Source organism: Mesoplodon bidens, assembly GCF_964165515.1.
Source record: "Mesoplodon bidens genome assembly, chromosome: 16".
In the NCBI taxonomy this organism is placed as follows: domain Eukaryota; kingdom Metazoa; phylum Chordata; class Mammalia; order Artiodactyla; family Ziphiidae; genus Mesoplodon; species Mesoplodon bidens.
In genome coordinates this window covers 1,792,269-1,816,930 of record NC_138173.1, presented here as the reverse complement: position 1 = coordinate 1,816,930, position 24,662 = coordinate 1,792,269, and the positions used below count along the sequence as shown (strand labels likewise).

The 24,662-nt window shown below is 41.5% G+C and overlaps 1 protein-coding gene across 3 annotated transcripts in view; it reads right to left on the bottom strand.

The window, feature by feature from the left end:
• UBE2V2 (ubiquitin conjugating enzyme E2 V2) overlaps positions 1 to 24,662 on the bottom strand; it is a 30,841-nt gene that overhangs the window by 2,270 nt on the left and 3,909 nt on the right. The window contains exons 1-3 of one of the 3 annotated variants that reach the window (XM_081258210.1): positions 15,432 to 15,456; positions 10,293 to 10,441; positions 5,637 to 5,762 (exon numbers count right to left, since the gene is read on the bottom strand). In XM_081258210.1, coding sequence (XP_081114336.1) covers positions 5,637 to 5,762; positions 10,293 to 10,441; positions 15,432 to 15,441 — 285 coding nt within the window. In that variant the 5' untranslated portion in view covers positions 15,442 to 15,456. Of the gene's footprint in view, positions 1 to 5,636; positions 5,763 to 10,292; positions 10,442 to 11,279; positions 11,365 to 15,431; positions 15,457 to 24,662 lie in introns of those variants that run through there. The other 2 variants (XM_081258208.1, XM_081258209.1) reach the window with 2 other exon arrangements.

Here is a 24,662-nt window from a genome sequence, read left to right as displayed (position 1 = left end):
CATCTGCTGCCATCACTACTACTCAACACTGAACTGGAGGCTCTGGCCAGGCAACTAGGCAAGAAGATGAAACTAAAGGTTTTGAAAAGAAAGAAGTGAAACCATCTCTATGCACAGATGCCATGGCCTTGTACACAGATCCTAAGGCAGCCATTAAAGGAACTGCTGGAGGGAATAAACAAGTAGAGCAAGGCTGCAGGGTACAGGATCCACAAACAAAACCTCACCTGTGTGCTTGCAATGAATGATCTGAAAATCAACTCAAGGAAACAATGCCATTTACAATAGGATAAGAAACAGACGTGTAGGCCATGTACACTGAATACTATAAAAAAACTGTTGACAAAGACATCCCATGTACATGGATCAGAAGACTTAATGTCGTTGACAATACTCCTCAAATTGATCTACAGATTTCACACAATCCCTATCAAAATTTCAACTGCCCTTTCTTTTCTTTTTTGCAGAGCTGGACAAACTGATCCTTTAATTCATATGGAAATGCAAGGAACCAGAATAGCCGAAACAATATGAAAAAGAACACTTACTACAAAGCTACAGTAATCAAGAAGGGTGTGGGACTTCCCTGGCGGTCCAGTGGTTAAGACACTGCACTTCCATTGCAGGGGGCACGGGCTCGATCCCTGGTCAGTGAACTAGGATCCCGCATGCCACGCAGGTGGTCAAAACAAAAAAGCAAACCAAACCAAACAAAAACAAAAACAAAAACCAAGGGTGGTGCTCACACAAGGATGGACATAGAGAACAATGGAATGGAATACAACTGAGAACCCAGATCAATGGAATGGAATACAACTGAGAACCCAGAAGTAAATCCATGCACGTACAGTCAAAAGATCTCTGACAAGCGTGTCAACCATGGGGAAAGGACAGTCTCTTCAATAGATGGTGTTGGGGGCCTCCCTGGTGGCGCAGTGGTTGAGAGTCCGCCTGCCGATGCAGGGGATGCGGGTTCGTGCCCCGGTCTGGGAGGATCCCATATGCCGCGGAGCGGCTGGGCCCGTGAGCCATGGCCGCTGGGCCTGCGCGTCCGGAGCCTGTGCTCCGCAACGGGAGAGGCCACAACAGTGAGAGGCCCGCATACCGCAAAAAGAAAAAAAAAAAAAATAGATGGTGTTGGGACAACTGGACATTCACGTGCAAAGGAATGAAGCTGGACCCTTAACTCAAAACGGATCAAAGGCCTAAATTAACAGCTGAAACAATAAAACTCTTAGAAAAAAACAGGAGTAAATCTCTGTGACGTTGGATTTGACAATGGTTTGTTAGATATAACAACTAAATACTTTCAACAAAACAAAAAGTAGATAAATTGGCTATATAAATTTTTTTTAATTTTTGTGTTGAAAACATCAAGAAAACAGAGACAACCCACAGAATGAAACAAAATTCATGCAAATCATATACCTGACAAGGGGCTCTTGTTCAGTAAATTAAGAACTCTTAGAACTTAATAATAAAGGCTAAATATCTCAATTAAAATGTGGGCAAAGTGGATCGTGGTAGACAGCTGTTATGGACTGCATGTCTGTGTCCCCCAAAACTCATGCACTGAAACCCTAACCACCACGGGAAGGTACCAGGAGCTGAGGACCTTGGGAAGTAATTATCAATAGGTTTAGGTGAGGACCCAAGGGTGGCGCCACCACGATGGGATTAGGAGAGAATGAGACTGGAACTTGCTCTGTCCTCCCTGTGAAGACCCAGCAAGAAGTCAGTCCTCTGCAGCCCAGAATGAGGGTCCTCACCAGAACCCGACCACGTGGGCACCCTGATCTCAGACTTCCCAGACTCCAGCCTGTGAGAAATAATCTCTGCTGCCAAACCACCCCCGGGTTATGGTACTTTTGTGATGGTTCCCAAAGATCTTCAACTCCTGACCTTCACGTCCTATGTGACCCCTCCCTGGAGTGTGGGCTGGACAGAACACTGGGATATGACTTCTGACGTTAAGCTACAAAAATACTCCGGCTTCCATCCTGCTCTTTCTTGCTTTCACTCCCCTGCTTTGCAGACGGAAACCAGCTGCTGTGCTGTGAACTGCTCTGTGGCCTCTGGCTATAGCGTATAAGGAACTGAAGCCTGACTGAGAACTGACTACTGCCAACACGTACGTGAGTGAGGCTGGAGCTGCACCCTTCCTCAGCCGAGCTTTCAGCAGAGACCACAGCACAGGCTGGCATGTGGGCTGCAGCCCTGTGAGAGGCCCTGGGCCACAGTCCCAGCCCACAAAGACTGTGAGACAATAAATCCTTGTCGTTTTAGACGGTTCTGAATAGACATTTCTCCAAAGAGGGTAAAAAAATATGGCCAATAAGCAGGTGAAAAGGTGCCTAACCAGGGGAATGCAAATCAAACCACAATGAATATCAATCAAAAGAAAACCTGATGCCTAATCCAGTCACTCTATACACACACCTATGCTCCAATAATTAAACCAGGACTTAATTTCTCTGCTTCCAGGTCCCCACTGCAGCCTGACTATATGAAGCGTTGGTGGGGATGGACAGTCACAGGCACTTACACACAGTGAGCAGGACAGACATGGACAACCCTGGGAGGGCCCGGGCAGACGTCAGTCAAGCTGAAGACAAGCCCCACCGAGACCCCACCTCAGCAGACATCCTACTTCTAGGTGAATGCCCTAGAGCAGGGCCACTGAAAGCACCTTTCACGGAACAGCCCAAGGCCTTGCACTGATTTTTACTGGTCCACCACAAGATAAACACAGAAATTCAGAGTAGAGAGTTCTACAGCAATTTGACAGAGAAACTTTTATCTTAAAAAATCTGAGCTTAGATTTTCTTCTTAATTTCATTTTGCTAGTAATTCACTTTCATTGTACTTTATAAAAATATTGATCCATAACCTACTGGAACCCACGAACACCCAGTCCTGAGAAGTGTGTTCTAGGGTATAAGAATACTTGTATAACAATGTTCACTGTAGCAATCTTTTCAGTGAAAACTGAAAACAACCTAAATCCCCAGCAAATGAAAAATGGAATATTACACAATAAAAAGGAACATTCTAATCTGTATGACATAGCATGGATGAAGTTCAAAAGTCACTCACATGAGTCCACACAAAAGGGATACAACACAGAAGCATACACAAATGTGCACAGTAAAAACACAACCATGCATGGAAATGATAAATGCCAAATCTGAGATGGAGCCACCTCTGAGGAAAGAGGAAGGGGAAACTGGGAAAGGCACAAAGTTAACTCTGTATAATGCAGTCTTTCTTTAAAAAAAGACCTGTTACAAGTAAGACAAAAATGTTAAGATTTGAGGAGGGTAAGTGGAGGGTGTTGGTTACATCATTCTCTAAAACCTGCCTGCGTGTTAGAAACAATTCTTTTAAAAACGCCAAAAATAAAAACAAAGAGAAAAATGATAATTTATAGTAACTGCTACAAAGGGGAAGAATAAAAGAGTGACTGTAGCAGAGTAACAAAACAGACACAGTTCAGACTGGGAGTCTGGACAGAACTCTCTGAGAGTGACACTTACACAGGGAAGTGAAGAAAGAGTCCGTAAGGATGTCCCCCCAGGAAGAACAGGAAGTGCAACGGTCTTGAGGCCAAAGGAAAGGTGTGCAGGGCAGAGAGTGTGCACGTGTGGCTGAGGCCACTGCAGGGTTTTAAAGCACAGAAGCAACAGGACACAACCTGTGCCTCAGAAAGATCCCCCCGCTTCTTGCTTTGTAAAGACTGGGGGAGGTAAAGCAGGAGAATCAGAGAGGCTGTGCAGGGCCCAGAAAAGAGATTATGGCTAACGTTCACTCAGTGGCAATGTAAGGAGAAAAGTAAGACCGGACTCGAGTTACATTTTCAACAAAGACTAACAGACCTTAATGCTAGAGGGTTTAAGGAGGAGAGGCAGAGAAGGACGCATAATGTCCAAAATGAGATCAGGTAAGCTCGTAAGGCAGGTCTGAAATTTAATCCTGAATTTCCTAGTTCCCACAACAATGTAGAACTCACTATGAATTACCTAATTTGCAGAGTTTATAATATGAAAACAAACCAGCAGTTGTGAAGAACAGCTATTCCTGGTAAAGAAATTTCACAAAAATATCTTCCTCATAAAGGCAAAGTTGTATGTCATAAAAGAAATTCCCTAAACAATATCCCTTCTGTAAATTCAAACTGTTTCATAATCCTGCTTCCATCACATCTCTTATATTACTTGACACAGAAATAGTTAAGTATGCGCGCTGTAATTTCTAGAATAACCACTGGAAGAACAGAAACAATGAAAAGAATTGAGAACGGCCATTTCAAAAGTAGGCAAGAAACAAGAAACACGTGTAAAGATAGAAACCACAAGATCAGATGATTATTACACCTGAACGCATCAACACGCTGTGCAATAAATGTCCATGGACTGATGCCCTAGCAGGCAGGGCAGGGAGGACTCTCAGGGCCCAGCACCAGCTGGCGCACCACACGCAGGGAGGTATGGGAGTGGCCCAGCAGGTCCAGGGCTGAGATGCCCAATAGCGCTCCTCCAGTCAGGGTCATGCTTTTGTCCGGTGCACCCAGCAGGGAGGAGCCAGCCCACCTGGGGCCCTGGGGTGGGGTGGCGGCCGGACAGCCAGCTTTGTGTCCAGGACCCAGCCTGCTGCTGGAAGTGTGCTTTCACACAGGGGAATGAGCACATGCAGGTCAACACACTGGGCAACAGAAGGCAGGTTTCTCACGGCTGAAGGCAAGAACTACAAGCATAGAAAGGATGAAACCTGAAAAACACCCTGCAGTGTTAGAACAGAACTGGAGATGATGGTATAAACTCATGGTTTGGGATGGATGATGGACGGAAGAGCAGGAAAGAGGGAGGGAGGAAGGAAGGCTAGCTGTACAGATGTGATACCTGGGCTAAAACTATAAGGAAAAAGTGAGAGAACATAAAAGAAATGCTCCAGATGTTAATTACCATTGCTGGGGAAAGGGAACACAGGGACGGGATGAGTAGGCGCACACAGAAGTTAAGGTAACGTTCTGTTCCTATGACAGATGATGTTCATGCCACTATCATCACGTTATCATGCTTCCTAACATGTATTCTGCATGCGAGGGTGCTCTCAACACGGCACCTCAAGAGCCTGCACTTCAAGTTCTAATACTCGTATGAACCTCAGACTCCTATTGGAAATTATTTCTGCTCACTTCCGTGAGTCAGGTAGAGCACATCATTTTGATTTATTTGCTTTAAACAACCATGCTCAACTACGACTGTCTGTTCCCGTACAGACATACTTGTTCCTCAAAGAAAAACCTCCTCTTCATGAATATTCATCCTTTTAATCTCACCAATATACCTTAACCCTAAAGAAAAATGTTAATTCAAAGAGAAACAATGACTATCTTATCACCAAGTAAGGATTCAGCTGAAATATGACTACTGAAGCAATTAATAAAACCCTCATCTCTATCTAGGCTAGTACATAAAGGTTCTTAAGGAAAGGTCCATTCAAAAGAGAAAAACACCATGAGACAAACTGTTTTAGACTGTCCGCTAAACAAAGGTCCTTTTTTTGTTGTTGCTTTAACATTCTCCTGACTATATATTTACAGGTTATGTAAGAATAAAATGACTATTTTAACTTACCATTCCACTGGAATTATTTATTCCATTCATATTAATTTTGGTTACAAATCTAACTGATGGAGGTGCTTCTGGGTATTTAGGTCCACATTCTACTTTCAGGCTATATATTCTGTTTTCATAATTTGTCTGGAAGGCAAAAATAATAATAATAATATTGAAGTGCTAATCAAGAGGGAAAGTACAATATAAATGTACTTAATATCACCACTTGCATGATCAAGAATTTACTTTTCTACAAATTTATTTGATTTATATGGTTAGAAAAAAGGCAGCAAGCACACTTAAAAGTAGAGATTTTATAAAATTAAATAATTCTACAAAGTAATATCAAAATGATCAGAACTTGCTTTTGTGGTACAGTCAATGCCTATAACAAATTAAAAGGAAAAAACAGACCACTTAAATTCAGATTTTACTCAGAAGTCCATATTGTGGCTTGACCTGTGTCACACATATATAAAGGTTCCCATTTTTCCAGGACAATTCTGTTTATTCTTACTGCTCCTGTATTAATTATTAATAATACTTCATTTCATTCTCAAAAGGGTCTGGCTGGACAATAAATTATATGGTTACCCCAGTTATACAGCAATCAATATATCTTCTGGTATAAATGTCATATTATACCATTGTCCAGCACTAGAACAATTAATTCATGCCTCTTATTAGTTACATTTACGTTACTACTTCATTAATTTTCTGGTCCATTACATTCCATTATCTAAATTCAGAGATACAATAGCCAACTTTTATTTTTCCACATCATTTAAAAACAGGGTTTCTTAATCGAGAAGTTGAACATTACCATATTATAAAACAGCCATTTTAAAGCTACCAGACTTAATGCTTTTCGATTTTTCAAGGCTTACTTTCATGCCTATAATTAACTCTTCTTTATCCTTATGGCTTCTGTTCACTCGGTAAACGTATTAGTGTGCAATTAAAACAAGAAAGTAAAAAAATAAATGGCAGTGACAAATTTAATACCTGTTGATTCCTGTATAAACATGGGAAAACAAAAGTTAACCATCTATAGACTTCACTTACCCCAACTGATCCACAGCTTCCTCTCCCTTAAGTAAGAGTTCTCCCAAGTGGAGGTCAGGTCTGGGTTATTAAACTACCGTAATTTACGATGTATACAACAATCTTATACATATATTATTAAATATTTCAATATTTTAAAAAAGAAACAGCTGGATAAAACTCATCCAAGTTTAACAGCAAACATATATTAATAATATGCCCAGGACCTGGAGAGGTTTAAACAGGACTAAAGGTCAAGGAAATCATCTGGTCTGTCGTTCTCCACTCACATGCACATCAGCCTCTCTAGAAAACTTGCGTTAAAAATAATAATAATTTGTTTAAAATGATACAAATGAACTTATATACAAAACAGAAACAGACTCACAGACATAAAAAGCAAACTTATGGTCACCAAAGGGGAAAGTGGCAGGGGGAGGGGTAAATTAGGAGTTTGGGGTTAACAGATACACACTAGTACACATAAAATAGATAACCAACAAGGACCTATTGTAGAGCACAGGGAAAATGATACTCAATATTTCATAATAACCTACAAGTGAAAAGAATCGAAAAAAAATCGATACGTATGTATGTATAACTGAATCACTTTGCTGTGCACCTGAAACTAACACAACATTGTAAATCAACTACACTTCAATAAAAAAAGAAATAAAAGGAAAAAATTTTTTCTGAAATAGCCCCTGAGAAATTCCATACTGTTAAAAATACTCAAAGTACATGGAAACAACTAGAACTCTCATACTTTGCTGGTTGTAGGGAATGGTATAACCATTTTGGAAACAATATGGCATTTTCTTATAAAGATAAATAAGCACACACCTCCCCTACCACGTAGGAATTCCATTCCTAGGCATTTTATCCAAGAGAAATGGAAACAAACCTATGTTCACAAGAAGACTTGTAATCATAGCAGCTTTACTTGTAATGGCCAGGGAGTGCTGCGATCAGGAGAAGCGATAAGCACGTTGTGGCATCTCTGTGAAACACACCACTACCCACTTCATGGAACAACACAGCTATCCCGAGACATTATATGCCAAGTCAAAAGAAGCGGGCCTCTAAGCACACACACTGCACGATTCCACTGGTACAAAGTCCTACAACACACAAGACTACTCTAGGGGGTAGGGAGTAGTGACTGGGGCAGGGCAGGGCAGGGGCACAGGGAATTTCTGGCGGCACAGACACGTTCTGTATCTCGACATGGGTGCGGGTAACAAGCTCCATTTGTCGAAAATCATGGTAATATCTATGCATTTCACTATATGCAAATTATACCTCAATCTAAGCTAGCCTACAATGATTAAACATCCTAACTTTTGGTACCTTGGATTAATTTCATCACCCCTGGATTTTAAATTAACAGCCAAGTCTTTCTGTTGTCTAACAAAAGAGTGACAGAAAAGAGAGTAGTAAAAGGAACTAATGTTTATTAATTATGTACTACAGATACTCTCTTATTATCTAATTATTAATTCATTTAATTCTCAAAACCTCTAAAGTAAGTATACATATAAGAAAACTTGGAAATGTTACTAAACATCTAATGCTAAAAAATACTGCTTAGAAAATTTAATACACAAACATATATGGAAAACAAAATCGCTAATTATATAAATCCAAATAAATAGTGGAAAAACATAAAAAACATATAAAAAACTGAGAAACAACTAACCAAGTAACAGAATGCTGAGGTAGGAATTCTCCTATTACCCTAACGCTGGGGACAAAATTGTTCTGAATCTGGCACCTTCCAAAGAAAAACCAACTAAGCCGAGATGCCGCCCCTGCAGGTTTTATTAAAAGGCAGCTGAATAGCTGAATGAGTGCTGGGACCGCCCACGCTCACACAGCCCCCCAGGCCTCAGCAGGCGGGGAAGCCTGGCTGGAAGGACCTCTCAGGGGGGCCTCCTGCTCCACAGGAAGGGGAAGGGGCTCCAAGACAACCCCCCCAACACCCCCAGCAGAAAGTGGCAGGGGGCAGCATCCTGTCTCTGCGCCCTCTGCAAGCAGGCCTAGCCCCATCCGACCCTACAGCAGCCTTGGCTCCCGCTGGGCACAGCAACCCAGCGAGCTTCCTGTGGTTCAGTGACACCAGGGAACAGCTAGTTTGGGGGTCCTGCTGATGACCCCAACCGGGTGAGAGAGACTTGTGAACTAGGTTACAGGGCAGCCCACAAAATCATGGGGGGTCTTATGCACAAACTCCAAAACACTCTTAAAGTTTAAAGTCTCTTAGAGGTAGTGACTAGAGAAAAACCAAGTGTAAATCATTTCTAATGTATACTCCACCCAGTTCAGACTGTCCAATCTTCAAGCTGTTCATTAGCTAAGAATGCTCATAAATTATAAGCACTTACTTTTACCAGAAAGACCATGGAGATACTGTTCACAGGCAGTGAAAATCAAGTTTTTCATTACAAATACCAAGTTAATAAAACATCAAGAATTCTAACCATCAGGATTTTATTTCCTTCCTCACATGTCTTATGGAAAAATCAGAGCACTGGAGGGAAGAGGGAACTTGTTAGTTTAGCAGAGTGCACGAATTCTGCAAAGGAATACCAGAAAATGCAAAACATACATTAATTCATTCTCTAAAGTTAACATTGCTAATTACCTGACCATTTTTCTTTTATAAAAAATAAAGAGGAAATCTAAACTCTACCTAACAGCAAAACAGTTGAAAGCTCCCATCACAGGCAGCAAACAGTATACAAAACCAAAGACTAAAAAAAACTTCATATTTGTGTTCTTTCCAACAAGTCAAAAAACACACAACACATATTTCCAAGAGTCACTGCAGGGTGCGCAGTAAATGGGGCCTTTGAGTAAGGAATGCAATGCAGAAAAGAATTTCCCAGTCTGAAAAAGATTTTGAGTAAAAATAGAAAGTCATAAACTTGAGAAAGACCTAAGAATAAAACAACAGGTCTGTTGCCAGCAATGCTAGAAAATATGCAAGAATCAGCCTTGTCTACATATTTTATAGATGAAAACATGGAGGCCAGAACATTTCCATGGCGAGTCAACTGTCATTGGCCAACAGCAATGTGCACTCAACACAAACCAATTTAGAAACCCTGATGACACACACAGCGGGTTAGTAACATGTACATCAAAACACACTGTTCGCTCTTCCCAAATACCCCTCCGTTTCCTCACCTTTTCTCCTCTCTATCTGGAATGTTCTCCATCCCCATCACCACCTTCTGAAATCCTACCAGCCAGTCCTTTAAGGCTCATTCCAAAGGCAACTTCCTCCACTGTTCAGCTTTCCTCAATTATTCCAGCTAGAAGAAACATATTCTAAAGTCCCGCAGTGAACTTTCTCTGCCATATTCAGAATCTATCATTTGTGTTCATTTCTTCTCCTCTACTCAACTGCAAACACTTTGGCAGCAATGATCCTATCAGTCTTTCCCCCCCAATCCTCCAGAAAATCAAGCATCAATAAATGTATACAAAATAAGTAAAAGGTGAGGAAGTGTTTCAGTTAAAGTGATCATAATTATTTATTTTAATATCAATATCATAAAATAAAATGCTTACTCTAAAGTGACAATAAATATTAATAGAAAAAAATATGTAATGTATAGCACTGACCCTTGGTGGCCCAATAATCATGCCTGTCCACCTTGTAAGTGTCATGTCTTCATCATCTTCAAGGCCCCAGCTAACCGTACCATCGCCTACTCCTTTTTGTCCTTCTTCAAGTTCTTCCAACAAGCGAAAATTACGAGGAACTTTAACGCCTATACAAAAGAATGTCAATGTAAATGTAAAAAGCTCATAATTATAAGGACTACACACATTCAAATTCAGCTTTTCCCAAATTAACCTTTAAAAATTATTTCCCAAAGACAAAATTCCCTTTAAAAAGCATTCTGCCCCCAAAAATGCTGACTCTAAAAACCCTTCAAAATGAAAACGCTAAAGAAAGCACTGTTCCAAACATTAACAGCAGTACAGAACATGTATATAAATTCCTAATCAATCAGTTTTAAACTGACATAAATCAATCATAAGGGAGTCATCGTAAGTGATTATTTTTCCATAATTGAGATTCCTGTTCCTCAGCCAAGAACACTACATCGAATAAACAGGCGTGACCAGAAAGCCCATAAAAGCTCCATTTCATTAGCATATACTCTCCAGTAATCTTCAGAGAAGAGAATTATGTTCCATCTGTAAAAATGCACTAAGAGGTACTATTTTTGAAAATGCTGACCCCACCCTCGGTCCTGAGCCAGTCTGCTGGCTGCCTAATAACCAGGGGGCCCCGTCTCCCCCGTCAGCGGGCTGGAGGCTGGAGAGCCAGCCTCCTGGTGGATGTTTCCTAAGACACGTCCTTCTCCTCTGGGCCCAACCCAGCAACAGTTTCACGATCCAACAGCCTTTCTCACACCTCCACTTCTTTAGACCTCCTCATTCTACTTATTTCTAAAATCTTAACACAGAAATGTTCCTCTCTGCCTAGAACCCCCAGCCTTGCACAGTCCCTACTCCCTCACTCTCACTGAACCTGGTCTTTGCCACCATTCTGACCTCCAACCCCTGGAACCAACCATGATTTGTGCACTTTATCACAACCTGTCCTAGGATCACTGGCCTGGCCTCTCCAGAGGATGGACCCTGTGGTTTTCCGTGTTCTCAACAGCATCTAGCATGAAACACCCTCCAGCCCCACTGCACAAGTCTTGAAAAAAATCAGGACCCTCTCCTTCTGGCTCTGGAGCACCGCCTCTCTCCCTCTCTCCCTCCCTCCCTCCCTCCCTCTCACATGCAAGCACACACACAATCATGAGGCAGGAAAGAAAGTGACGTCTCTTTTAAAGCGACTGTCATTTTGTATAACTTACCTCTCTTGCTGAAACTAAAACATCTCTTTCAGTTACTAATTTGTAGTAATGCTTCTGGACAAATAATGGAAAGCCAGTAAGTACTGTAACCTAAAAACACTAGCCATGGGGCTTCCCTGGTGGTGCAGTGGTCAAGAATCCGCCTGCCAATGCAGGGGACATGGGTTCGATCCCTGGTCCAGAAGATCCCACATGCCGCAGAGCAACTAAGCCCGTGCGCCACAACTACTGAGCCTGCGAGCCACAACTACCGAAGCCCATGCGCCTACAGCCCGTGCTCCGCAACAAGAGAAGCCACTGCAATGAGAAGCCTGCGCACCGCAATGAAGACCCAATGCAGCCCAAAATAAAATAAATTATTTTAAAAAAACTAGCCACTTTATGTACTGTGCTTCATAAAAAAGTCTTGAAAATCTTGGGCCACAGAAACATGGGACTGTTATAAATCACAAAAGCAAGAGTACTCATTATTACAACTACAATAACTAGCAATAACCATTTGTTCAGCGTACACTGTGTGCTATTTTAAATAAATTATCCCATTTGATCCTAAAAGCACTCATTTTACCGTTATGGAAACTGAAGTTTGAAAGAGTAAGTGACCCACCCAAGGTCACACAGTTACCAGTGGCAGATCCAGTATTAAAGCCCAGTTTCTAGACCGAAGTCACTCTCTTAAGCGTTGGGTTATGCAGCGAGCCATCCTGGCAGCATGGTGGGCGCTGCCCAAGGCCAGCTCCTGCCCCCCAGACAGGGGCCCCGGCCCCGTTGTCTCATCTATAAAAGTGAGACCACGGTGGCTTCTGTTCCAAAGAACCACTGTGAAAACTCAACAAGGTAATCTATCGTAAACAGAATAAATGTTGACTATGACCATTTTAGTGTCCATATTAAGTAAAATTACAAAAAACTTCCATTCATCTCCATCTACGTTTTGGGAGAATTCAAGCTCTCTGTACAGTCCTGAAGGTTGGCCCCCAGGAAACAGTCCCCTGAGCTGTTTCTATGCACATAACACTGGGACAACTGCTATTCCCTGCAGCTGCACAGTCAGAATCTCCACCATCTATTGCTACTGACTTGCTTTCTAAAGGCTTCTTAAAGGACCCTGATTACCCTTACCATTATGAAGTCATTCCCCAAGAAAAATTCTCAATTTGTGTTGAATTTTGTTGCCTCCTTTTTATAGACAATTCAGTCAGGTGAGCTTTATGCACATCCAAAACTACAAAGTAAACAATGTAAAAGTAATGTTTCTTTTTACATAAGTGCCATAAAAGCGATAAACCTAGTGACTGCTAAACTTTTCACCATTTCTCTGTGCTGCATTTTGGGGAAACAGTTCTAAGATTAATGGATCAGTTATTGGCAATGTTAACGTTTAAAAGATTATAGCAGCTAAGATTATTTTGCTTTTAAAGTACAAGACTCAAAACAAACAGCAGTGAGCTATATTTTTAAATTCAGGGCTAGAGTACTCTGGTTTTATTTCACCCAACCACTAATGTCTGTGAAGAGAAAACACCACGAGATGGGGATGTTGGTCTGTGAGTGTTGCAGTGTGTACATAAGCTGCCCTCTGGATCTCTTGCCATGTCTGAGCCTTCTTCTATTAGTTCTGCTTGCTTTTTTCCTATGTGTGTGTATGTGTGCATGTTGTTGTTATTACTGTTGTTGTTTAATAGTTTTAAATACTTTAATCCCTTCGTCTGGGATCTTCATTAAAAGAAAAAAAAAACCTCAGAGAACATCCAGTCCAAAACCTAACGCTTTAGAGAAAAGAAAATTCTCACCAGGAAAAGTTAGGTGATAATCCTAAAAGTCACTTAACTACCAGTTAGTTACCAAACCAAGTCAAAAACCCAAGTCTCCAGGCATCCACTAATCTAGTCTCCTCCTTACTACATTACAATGAACCTCCAATTCATAAGAGGTAAGACCCAAATTAATATTATTCAAAAGCAAAATGCTGAATGCAAACAACCTAGAAAACATGCTTCCAGTTTTTAATCTCAAGGCTATCCGATTCCTAATAATGTAACTTTAATTCCCACAATACCAAAAGTAAAGGCGTAAACACTGCTAAATAAAAACTAGAATGAGTCTTGAAATGCTGTTTATTAGGAACATGGATTTCCCAATTATAACTCATAAATATTTTTACCTTTTTCAGTTATAAGGAAAAAAGCCCAAATAAAACCTTAAACAGTAATAAATCTGTCAGTCTATCCACATAAACGTAAGAAATGACAGCAAAACATCACTTTGCAACCAACCATCTAAATTAAGAAACCTCTGATAACACTAAAGACAAAAAAAAGATGAGGTGGTATAGTTTTGAAGAGGGCCAGGTGAATTCCAGTTCTACACTCTGGGATGTAGAAAACCCAAAAATAAATATGAACATTTCAGTGTATTTCTTTTGAGATTACTTTCCATATATAGTAATATATGTTTCTGTGTTTTTTCCCAAATGATATCATGATTCATAATTTTGTAACTTGCTCGTTTCCTCACTTACAAACATGTTTCTATATAAGCATAATCAAGTACCATTTTTAAAAATGTCCTGGTGAATAATATTAGTCATGTCGGGGAACGGGGTGGGCAGGACTTCACTGGACACCCTTTCACACTATTTGACCAGGGGAATCATCATCACCTACAGAAATGAAAGGAAAACCCCCATACGAACAGAATGAATTTCTTCCATCTTATCTGCTTTCCAGCCCTACGTAGCTAGCTGGTCCTCACGAACACCCGGCTCTCCCACACTACACACCCAGAGTGGCGGTAGTAGGTTAGGGGAGGGAGTGTTGGGGCGCCCAGCTTATGGGCCGGCCAGGCTGCGTAACTGCCCCCGCAGAGTTCTCTTAGGCGCTTGGGCTTCTGTCACCCTTCGACACACCTGAGGGGGCACGCTGCTAACATGGAACTCCTGAACAGTCCCACCTGTAATCTGAGTGCTTGCTTCCCGTCCCACTCTGGGAGTTCGGAGTCCCCGCAAACTCCCAGCAGGCTGACTTAGTTAAAATGGACATATTTATTGAGCACCTCCTATGTGACAGACATTTGCTAAAAGCTTTACAGGCAGAAGCATTAAATTTTACCTTATGTTGTTTTAACATCACCATTTCACTAAGTAAGAAAATTAAGGCTTAAACTACTAGGTTGGGCCACATGAGTGAAACTGCTGATGTTCAGGCATCTCTGTGATCAACAGAAAGTGATTTCGCAAGGTTTACCCTAACAACATGGAGAGCGAGTGGGGGAGGCGAGGAGGGAACAAGTCCCAAAGCCCAAGCCGCCCGCCATTACTCTCACTCCCTCCCCTCAGTCCCGGATGGCATGCACATCCCTGGCCCTGCAAATCTGATGGGAGGAGGAACACGTCATGACCAGCTGTGGGGGCAACTGCCAAAAATAAATCCTGCTCCGAACGCTGGTAAAAAGAGCCTTTCCAGGGCTTCCCTGGTGGCGCAGTGGTTGAGAGTCCGCCTGCCGATGCAGGGGACACTGGTTCGTGCCCCGGTCCGGGAGGATCCCACATGCCGCAGAGCGGCTGGGCCCGTGGTCCATGGCCGCTGATCCTGCGCGTCCGGAGCCTGTGCTCCGCAACGGGAGAGGCCACAACAGTGAGAGGCCTGCGTACCGCAAAAAAAAAAAAAAAAAAAAAAAAAAAGAGCCTTTCCATATATCACACATCTGGGTGTGCGCGAAGGAAAATGTTTCCCTACCCAGGGAAATGATATAACTGTCATTTTATATTTTTCAAAGTACTTTCCCATACAGTCATCTACCTGAATAAGGGAAATATCTTTTGAGGTATGATGGGCAGATACATCCACATTTTCACAAAGATCAAAGACATGAAGTAACTCACTCAAGGTCATGGCAAGCCAGTAGCTGAGTCAAAAGTGAAATTCACATTTCTCAGCATGAGTACAACTCTTTCCATTACTGTATACTGCATACTTCAGAAAATAAAAAAGAAAGAGAAACTTCAGAATGGGTACGACTTAAAATACATATTTTTCAAAACATACACATTGTTGAAATTCACTATATAAACAAAAACATCATAAAGAAAGTTTTAAAATTCAAGTCTAAGAAACAGGGACTTACCTTCTGATTTTGCATTGCTTAAAATTATATATTAACAGAAGCATTTATTAAAGCTCTCTGTGAATAATATTTTCTAATTTTTCAGAAATTTAAGACTCGAATATTTGTTTGGTTTTAACATTCTTTTCTTCCTTAATGGGATGAAACAAAATCAGGAAAACACCGCATGTAGAGGAACACGCATTAGACAGCAAAGCACTGGGAGACCTATTTGACCATATCCATTACTTCTACATTAACTCATCCCTTCACTCAATAAACCTCTGACTACTGGATGTAGTTACTATGCTAGGCACTTGACACCAGGAGGACCAAAACCTTTGTTTGCCCTCAAGAAGTTTACAGTCTATGAGAGGAGGACAGTTAAAGAGATAGCACAACACAAAGTAAAACATCCTCTGGGGACACCTAGGAAGGACAACCAACCCCAAAGAACGGACAAGGAAGGTCTCCTTGAAGAAGAAACTCTCCAGACGCAACATAAAAGTAACCATTCAGGGGGAGAGTAGGTGAAAATATTCAGGACATCAGTGGAGAATATTAAAAAACATAAGCAAAGAATGTCAAAAAACTGAATAAACAGAGCAATCTGCCTACATGAGAAACTCACTGCAAATGCATAAGTTATCCTCAAACTAATCCACAGATTCTTGTAATTTAAACTGAAATTCCAATAGCATTGTTCTTGGAACAGGACAAAGAGTCCTAATATTCTTATGGAAAACTTAAGGGGCAGGAGTTTGGAGAAAACTTTTAAAGAAAAAGAAAACAGAGGGGATAACTTCCCTAGATATTAAGACTTCCCCATCAGCCAAAGAAAGTAATTAAGATAACGTGAAGTCAGTGCAAGAATCGACAAACAGACTAATGAAAAAGAAAGCCCCCAAACAGATACATGTATGAAAACAGGATATGTAATAAAGGCAGCATTAAGAGTCAGCAGGGCGGGCTTCCCTGGCGGCGCAGTGGTTGGGAGTCCGCCTGCCGATGCAGGGGACACGGGTTCGTGCCCCGGTCCGGGAGGATCCCGCGTGCCGCGGAGTGGCTGGGCCCGTGAGCCATGGCTGCTGGGCCTGCGCGTCCGGAGCCTGTGCTCCGCAACGGGAGAGGCCACAGCAGTGAGAGGCCCACGTACCACAAAAAAAAAAAAAAAAAAGAGTCAGCAGGGGGACTTTCCTGGCAATCCAGAGGTTGAGACTTCGCCTTCCAAAGCAGGGGGTGCGGGTTCGGTCCCTGGTCGGAGCTAGGATCCCACACGCCTTGTGGCCAAAAAACCAAAACATAAAACAGAAGCAATACTGCAATAAATTCAATAAAAACTTGAAAAAATGGTCCACATCAAAAAAAAAAAAGTCAGCAGGAATCCACACTAAAAGAGGACCGATCTTGAATCATGTAGCAGAAAAATATATACGTTATTATTTTGCTTTAAAGAACATTAGCGGAAAACTGGCAGTCTGAACAGGGCCCAGAGATATAAGTTCGGTATCAAAGTTAATTTCTTGATTTTGATAATTATATTGTCAAGTAAGAGAACATCCCGGATTTCAGTACATACACAGCGAAGTATTTAGCAGCGAAGAGGGACATGTCTATAACTTATTCTCAAATGGTTCATTAAAAAAAGTGTGTCTGTGTGGAGGTGGGGGGGAAGAGGGAAAGAAAGAGTATACACGCAAGCACATGCAAAAATCTTAAATATCAGCATGGGGTAGGATTTCCTCATACTGTTCATGTAACTTTTCTTTAAATCTGAAATTATTTCAAAACAAAGAAATAGGGAAGGAATGGACTGGACTGTTCAGTAAATGATGTTAGAAAATTTTATCCACATGGAAAAATAAATTAGATCCCTATCTCACAGCATACATGAAAATCAATCCTAGGCATATTAAATGCCTAAATGTGGAGAGCAAAACATAAGACTTTAGAAAAATATATGATATCCTCCGACCTTGGGATATAAGAAAGGATTTCTTTTAAAAAAAAAAAGCACAAACCAAAAGATTGATAAACTTGACTAAAATTTAAAAACCAACTTGACAAAAAAGCCACAAACTGTTATGAGTAACATAACCAGAAAATGTCAGCATCCAAAATATACAAAGAATTCATCCTATGATTCAACAAGGAAAACAAAACAGTGAATAAGGAGGTTCACAGGAGTGGGAACAGGGATGTACAATAAACGTATAAAAAGGGTTCTCAACCTCAACAGTAATCAGGGGAAACGTGAATTAAACCATAATGACTCTCCACCAGACTGAAAAATATTAAGTCTGGCAATACTTGGTTTGACGAAGATGTAGAGATGGAGGCTCATTCACTGCTGAGGTTGGCATAAACTGGTACAACTCTGGGAGGAAACTGGTAACATTCATGGAGATCCTGACAAAGGGTTGGAGGAAGGTAGGAACGCTCACTTACCATGATTTCTAATCGTGAAAATTTAGAAACAACCTAAGCATCACATGGTATAATCCATGACAGAATACTGTTGCAATTAAAATGAAAGAATTAGAGCTACAAGCATCGATCAATGCTAAAATTTTACAAACATGTTGTTTAATAAGTGTACAGTTGCAGTTTTACAAGGTGAAAAGGATCTGGAGATTGGCTGCACAACAAAGTGAATACATGATGTTGCTGAACTGTACAGAGGCAGTTAAGACAGTAAGCTGTGTGTTACATACACTTTACCATAATTAAAAAGAAAAAATAAACCAAGAAAAAAAAAAAGCTATGTATTAACAGACCTTTACTATACTCTTCCTGAGTACATACATATCTAGCAAAGGTATAAAAATGTTTGTGGAATATACTCCTTAATCAGGATAGTGATCACCTCTGGGCAAAGAGAAAGGGGCCTAGTACTTGGAAGGGTCCTGGTAATGTTTCGTTTCTTCAAAAAACAGAAAACGTGGGCTTCCCTGGTGGCGCAGTGGTTGGGAGTCCGCCTGCTGATGCAGGGGACGCGGGTTCGTGCCCCGGTCCGGGAAGATCCCACATGCCGCGGAGTGGCTGGGCCCGTGAGCCATGGCCGCTGAGCCTGCGCGTCCGGAGCCTGTGCTCCGCAACCAGAGAGGCCACAACAGTGAGAGGCCCGCGTACCGCAAAAAAAAAAAACCAAAAAAAAAAAAAAAAAACCAGAAAACCTGAAGCAAGAATAATTTATTAGCATTTGAGAGAGCTGGGGGTGGGTGCATGTGTATTCATGCATTTTTCTGGTGTTTAAAAATCTTTCATCTAAAAAGAAAAGGAGAAACAGTACCCAAACAAGGAGAGAATGGAAGGCAATGTTTGGGGATAGCAGTTGAGGATAAATGAGCAAAGAGCCAGGAACTGCCTGGAAGGACAGGTGTGCTTGCAAATTCAGAGTTCACCTGCGGCGGTGAAGACCAAGGGAGGGGTTTAAGCACAGACTTCAAGGACAGGAGGGCAGAGGAGAGAACAACATCAGCTGTGATGAAAGAGCAATCAGGGAAAAAACGTTAAACGCCTCCACTAAGAAAAACGTGGTTCGTTTTATTGTTGTAATTCTGTGATTTTATTTATTTCCAATAACCAAAACTAAACATCAAGCACGAGCTAGAAAGTGTGCTAGGCCGTGGGATCTCACACTGACAGTCCCAGTCCCAGCCCTCATGGAGCCAACAGCGTATCAGGCCAGCAAGACACAGAAATCACAGCGTATGAGAAGCACTTATATGACAAAAGCAACAGGAAAGTTTCCTGAAGTAGTAGTTTTGCTCTACCACGAAACTAGAAAGGTGACTTTGGGCAAAGTGTCTTTTTCTTACACTCTGCGTACTTTGATGTAAAATGCAGGACTAAACTACATGAGCCTACCCCAACCCAGCTCACTGACCCGCACATAGAAGCCTACTTCAGGAGGGGTCCGGCTGGACTGGAGAGAAAGGAAAAACCCTGTCCCCAGGTCTCTGCCCCACCTCCATCCTCAGCCTCAGAACCCTTGCAGAACCATGTTATTCCTAAAGCTCCTCCCAAGTTTAGGATTCTTGAATTCCATTTGGAGGACTGTTTCAGAACATCAGACATGACCCTATCTTAAGAAGTCAAAAAAAAAAAAAAAGCAGAAGGGAAAAAGTAATAAACATAAGGTATAAAAATTTTAAGTTGATTTTTAAAATATCAAAACCCTATAATATCAATAACCAGTTACACCGAAGTAGTAAATGGATAATATGTATTTCATAGATATGAAATACAACTGATAATCCAACAAGAAAATGAACCAAAAGAGAAAATAAGAAAAACATGCAGCTTAAAAAAAAAAATGACATTACTGTACTCCCATCAAAAAATAAAATTAAAAGCACAGTAAACACAACGCTGGCAAGACAGTGGATAAACTACATTTAGCCATCCTTACACATCACTGGAAATTGACTACACCTTGCTGAAGAGGGAATTTGACAAAATATAACAAGAATTTTTAAATATTTATACACTTTGATTTATACTCCAGTCTGTGAAATCCACCCTCAAGAACAAAGCACACGGAGTGTAGCCGGCCTCAGAGCCAGCTGTGAACAACCTGTCTCCTGTCTCCAGGCACACGCCCTCCTGGTCAGAGGCCAGGGCTACTCCCCTCGCCCTGACTCTGGGCTGGCCTTGCCACTTGTTTCGATAGAACGCGATGCTGGTGCGGTTCTGGGCTGGGAAGAGCCTCATCAGAGCCCTATAGCTTCTGTTTGGTTTTCTTGGAAGCCAACCACCAAGTAAATTCTGACCTCCCAGACACTACTGACATGCGAGGAAGTCCAAACAGGGCACCTGGAGTGGCCACGCGGACTAGAACCAAGGCGCCTGGGCACAAGGCCCAGCCCACCATCAGGTGAAGGGAGACCGGCAAAACCACACAGTCAGCCCCCAAATCATAGGAATAAATCACTGTTTGAAGCCATATATCCATTTCAGATATTAAAATTTGTCTTAGAATTGATGAAGTATGGCAGATGAAAATAAATCTGAAAAAAATTTCAAATCAAACGTACATCTGAAGCATCTGTACTATACCTTCAAACACAAATCCTCTGGATTAGAGGATTTGCAAAGTGCCTCAAACCCGTGGTATGGAAGCTGCATTATGTGCAGTAGAATGTGAATCATGCTACTGGTACTCTTTAGGTGACAGCCAAAACCACTCTGTCCCCAGCCACTCTCCCAAAATTCTGCAACTCTTCTTACAGTCTATGTGCTGTATACTAACTCAGGTAAGGAGAAAATATGCAGCTTCATGTGTTTATTTAATGAAAGTATTTGAACACAAAATATCCTTTTAGTACCGCTTCACTTCAGAAAAGTAAACTCAAAACAAAATTTAAAAGTAAAACATTATAATACACAAAGGGGGAAAGCTAGATTTTACTTGAGCCATTTGTTTTCTCATTATTAAATCACTCACATATAAACTGCACCATAAGGAAATGACAACATGGGAGCCACTCAATAAACACGTGGTGCGTTTACAGCAGACGCTTACTTTCAACCTTTCTGTCTACACTTATGGGCCAGTCCTGAAGCCGGTGATGCCGATTCTGAACACAGAATCCTTTCCCCAGCATCTTGGCGGTGGTGATGGGTGAGGACAACCATGTAGGCAGACGCATTCAAATGCAATAAGCTACCACAAGAGATTTTGCTCAGACACACTACTGATATCTCAATGAGGCAGACTAACCAGGGAGAACAGAGTTCCTTAATATTCTCCAGGAAACCTGCGAGCAATGTTTACTTCAGAACTAGAAGGAATGCCTCCCTGAGAATAAACTCGGGAGTGGCAGAAAGCTAGGTGAACCACAACATACTCTGCTTCCTCTCCAGCAGGGACTTCCAAGTGGAGTGAGGACTGGCACACCTCCCTCTGACGGAGACCACCTACAGGGTACAGGGGCTCTCCTGTGACACCAGGGAGCTGCAGTTAGAAGCAAAGGAAATATCCTGCCAAGTCACTGCTGGCAGGGTGAACAAAACTTTTCAATAACTTAAGTATATCCTCTCAGGAAACAACCACTTACATCAATACTGTTTAGTAAGCTGTAACTGATAATTTAGTTAGCAGGTGACACTACCATGAATAACAAACAGTAAACCAAGCTATGCATCGTTGGTACTTTTCAATAACATTCCAGTCACTAGACTGAAAAAAATTTATGGCATAATTACATACTTATACAACGAATAAACTGCTTGAAGCATGCCTGCTATCTGGCTATGTAACTCTGTTAATGTTAAACCTCACACCTGGCAAGGCAGGGCTGAGACCCCTACCCTCTGTCATGTGGTAATCCTGGATAATAATCATAACCAGATCATCACTTAGAACTTACACATGTCAACATGATGTTTTTAAAACAAAGAGTCAGATAGACGATGAAGTACATACCAAAAGCCAGACTTTTCATCTTAATAAAGTAGAAAAAATAGATAAATTGGACTTTATCAAAATTTAAAACTTCGGGGTTTCAAAGGATACCATCAAGAAAATAAAAAAACCTATAGAATGAGAGAAAATATTTACAAACCGTGCATCTAATAAGGAACCTGTATCTAGAATATATAAGAACTCTTACTACTCAACAATAAAGAGACAAATAACGCAAATTTTTTAAGACGGGCAAACCAGAAATGAACCCACACTTATGTGGGCAATTAATCTACAACAAAGGAGACAAGAACATACAATGAAGACAGTGACTTCAATAAACGGTGCTGGGGAAACCGGACAGCTACACGCACAAAAATCAAACTGGACTACTCCCTCACACCACACACAAAAGTAGACTCAAGATCCATCAACGGCTTAAATGTAACACCTGAAGCCTTAAAATTTCTAGAAGAAAACTTAGGCAGTATGCTCTTTGACATCAGTCTTAGCAATAATTTTTTGGATGTCTCCTCAGGCAAGGGGAAAAAAAGCAAAAATAAGCAAATGAGACTACATCAAACTAAAAGCTTTGCACAGTGAAGGAAACTCTCAACATAACAAAAAGGAAGCCTATAGAATGGGAGAAGACATTTGCAAACACTACATCTGATAATGGATTAATATCCAAAATATACAAAGAACTCATACAACTCAACATCCAAAAAAGCAACCTGATTTAAAAAATGGGCAGAGGATATGAATAAGACATCTTTCCAAAGACACACAGATGGCCAACAGGCACATGAAAAGATGATGCTCAACATCACTAATCATCAGGGAAATGCAAATCAAAACCACAATGAGATACCACCTCACACCTGTCAGAATTGCTGTCATCAAAAAGACAACAAAAAACAAGTTGGCAAGAATGTGGAGAAAAGGGAACCCTTGTGCACTGTTGGTGGGAATGTAAATTGCTGCGGCCACTATGGGAAACAGTATGGAGGTTTCTCAAAAAATTAAAACTAGAATTACCATTCAATTCAGCAACTCTACTCCTGGCTGTTTATCCGAAGAGAACAAAAGCACTATTTCAAAAAGATATATGCACCCTTATGTTCATTGCAGCATTATGCACAATAGCCAAGATATGAAAGCCACGTAAGTTCCCATCAATACATGAATGGATAAAGATGATCTGGAAGGTGCACACACGTGTGTGCGCGCACACACACACACACAAATACACTGTAATACCATTCAGCCATAAAAAAGAATGAAATCTTGCCATTTGCGACAACACGGATGGACCTAGAGAGTATTATGCTGAGAAATGAGTCACAAAGAAAAAGACAAATGCTGTATGATTCCACTTACATGAAGCAACCAAAAAGTTTACAGAATACAGCGTGATACAGAAGCAGCATCAAAGAACCTGAAATCAAGAAACTAGCTCTGGACTCAGCATCTAGCTAAGTAATCTTGTGAAAGACATTTCATATCTAGATAGTGCTCATCTATAAAATATACTTTGCTTAGAGCCTAAATGATTCATAATGTACTTTCCATGAGCACTACTATTCCAATATATGTATAAGGACCTATACAAGCCATAAGGACCTCTCTCCCCTTCTGTAGTTTCAAACTTTGCTGAGTTCCAACTTAAACTGAAAATAACATCTGCTCTTACACAAGTCAGCAAAGACTGTGTAAACAAGAATACACTTCCAAACCCAGTCCTGAAGTCCCGTCTTACAATAATATCGCAAAGATTTACTTATAAATACATTTGCTCTTTTAAAACAGTTAACTACTTTTGAAACAAACTTTTTTGTACGCGGGCCTCTCACTGTTGTGGCCTCTCCCGCTGCGGAGCACAGGCTCCGGAAGCGCAGGCTCAGCGGCCGTGGCTCACGGGCCCGGCCGCTCCGCGGCATGTGGGATCTTCCCGGACCGGGGCACGAACCTGTGTCCCCTGCATCGGCAGGCGGACTCTCAACTACTGCGCCACCAGGGAAGCCCCTGAAATAAACTTTTGAACACTAGATTTCATTCCATTTGTTCTAGTCTACATACCTCACATCCATTTTGAAGTTTTGCGTCAAACATCTCCCCAAATACTTGCTAAGTGGATGTTTCCACATAGCAATCTCCGTTTTTCATGGTTTTCCACACGTGGTAACTTTCAGTTACCACGGTTTAGTGAGACACCAGTCCCCCAACAACAAGGTTCAGACTCCAGTCTCCACGGTACGCAGACAATGAGCGACCGCACAGAGCTCACACGTGGCGGCTAGCTCCTCAGTCCACAGGTCACCATGTGAGTGACAGACGAGCAGTCCCGACCAGCAGCCAGCACTTCACAGCTTTCAGCGTGTAGGTGAGGGCTCACTGCACATCTCTTACTCAGTTAACAGAGAGCAAAGCATGGAATAGAGCTGCCTCCTTGTCCACCAGTGACAGTCCATAAAAATAGCCAACAAAGATGAAAGCCCAGCAAAGAAACAAGAACTGGCAACACGGGAAGTGAAATTTGAACAAATGTAAAGAGAGTCACAGAAGAAATTTGACCGTGGGAACGTCGGAGAGACTCCGGAA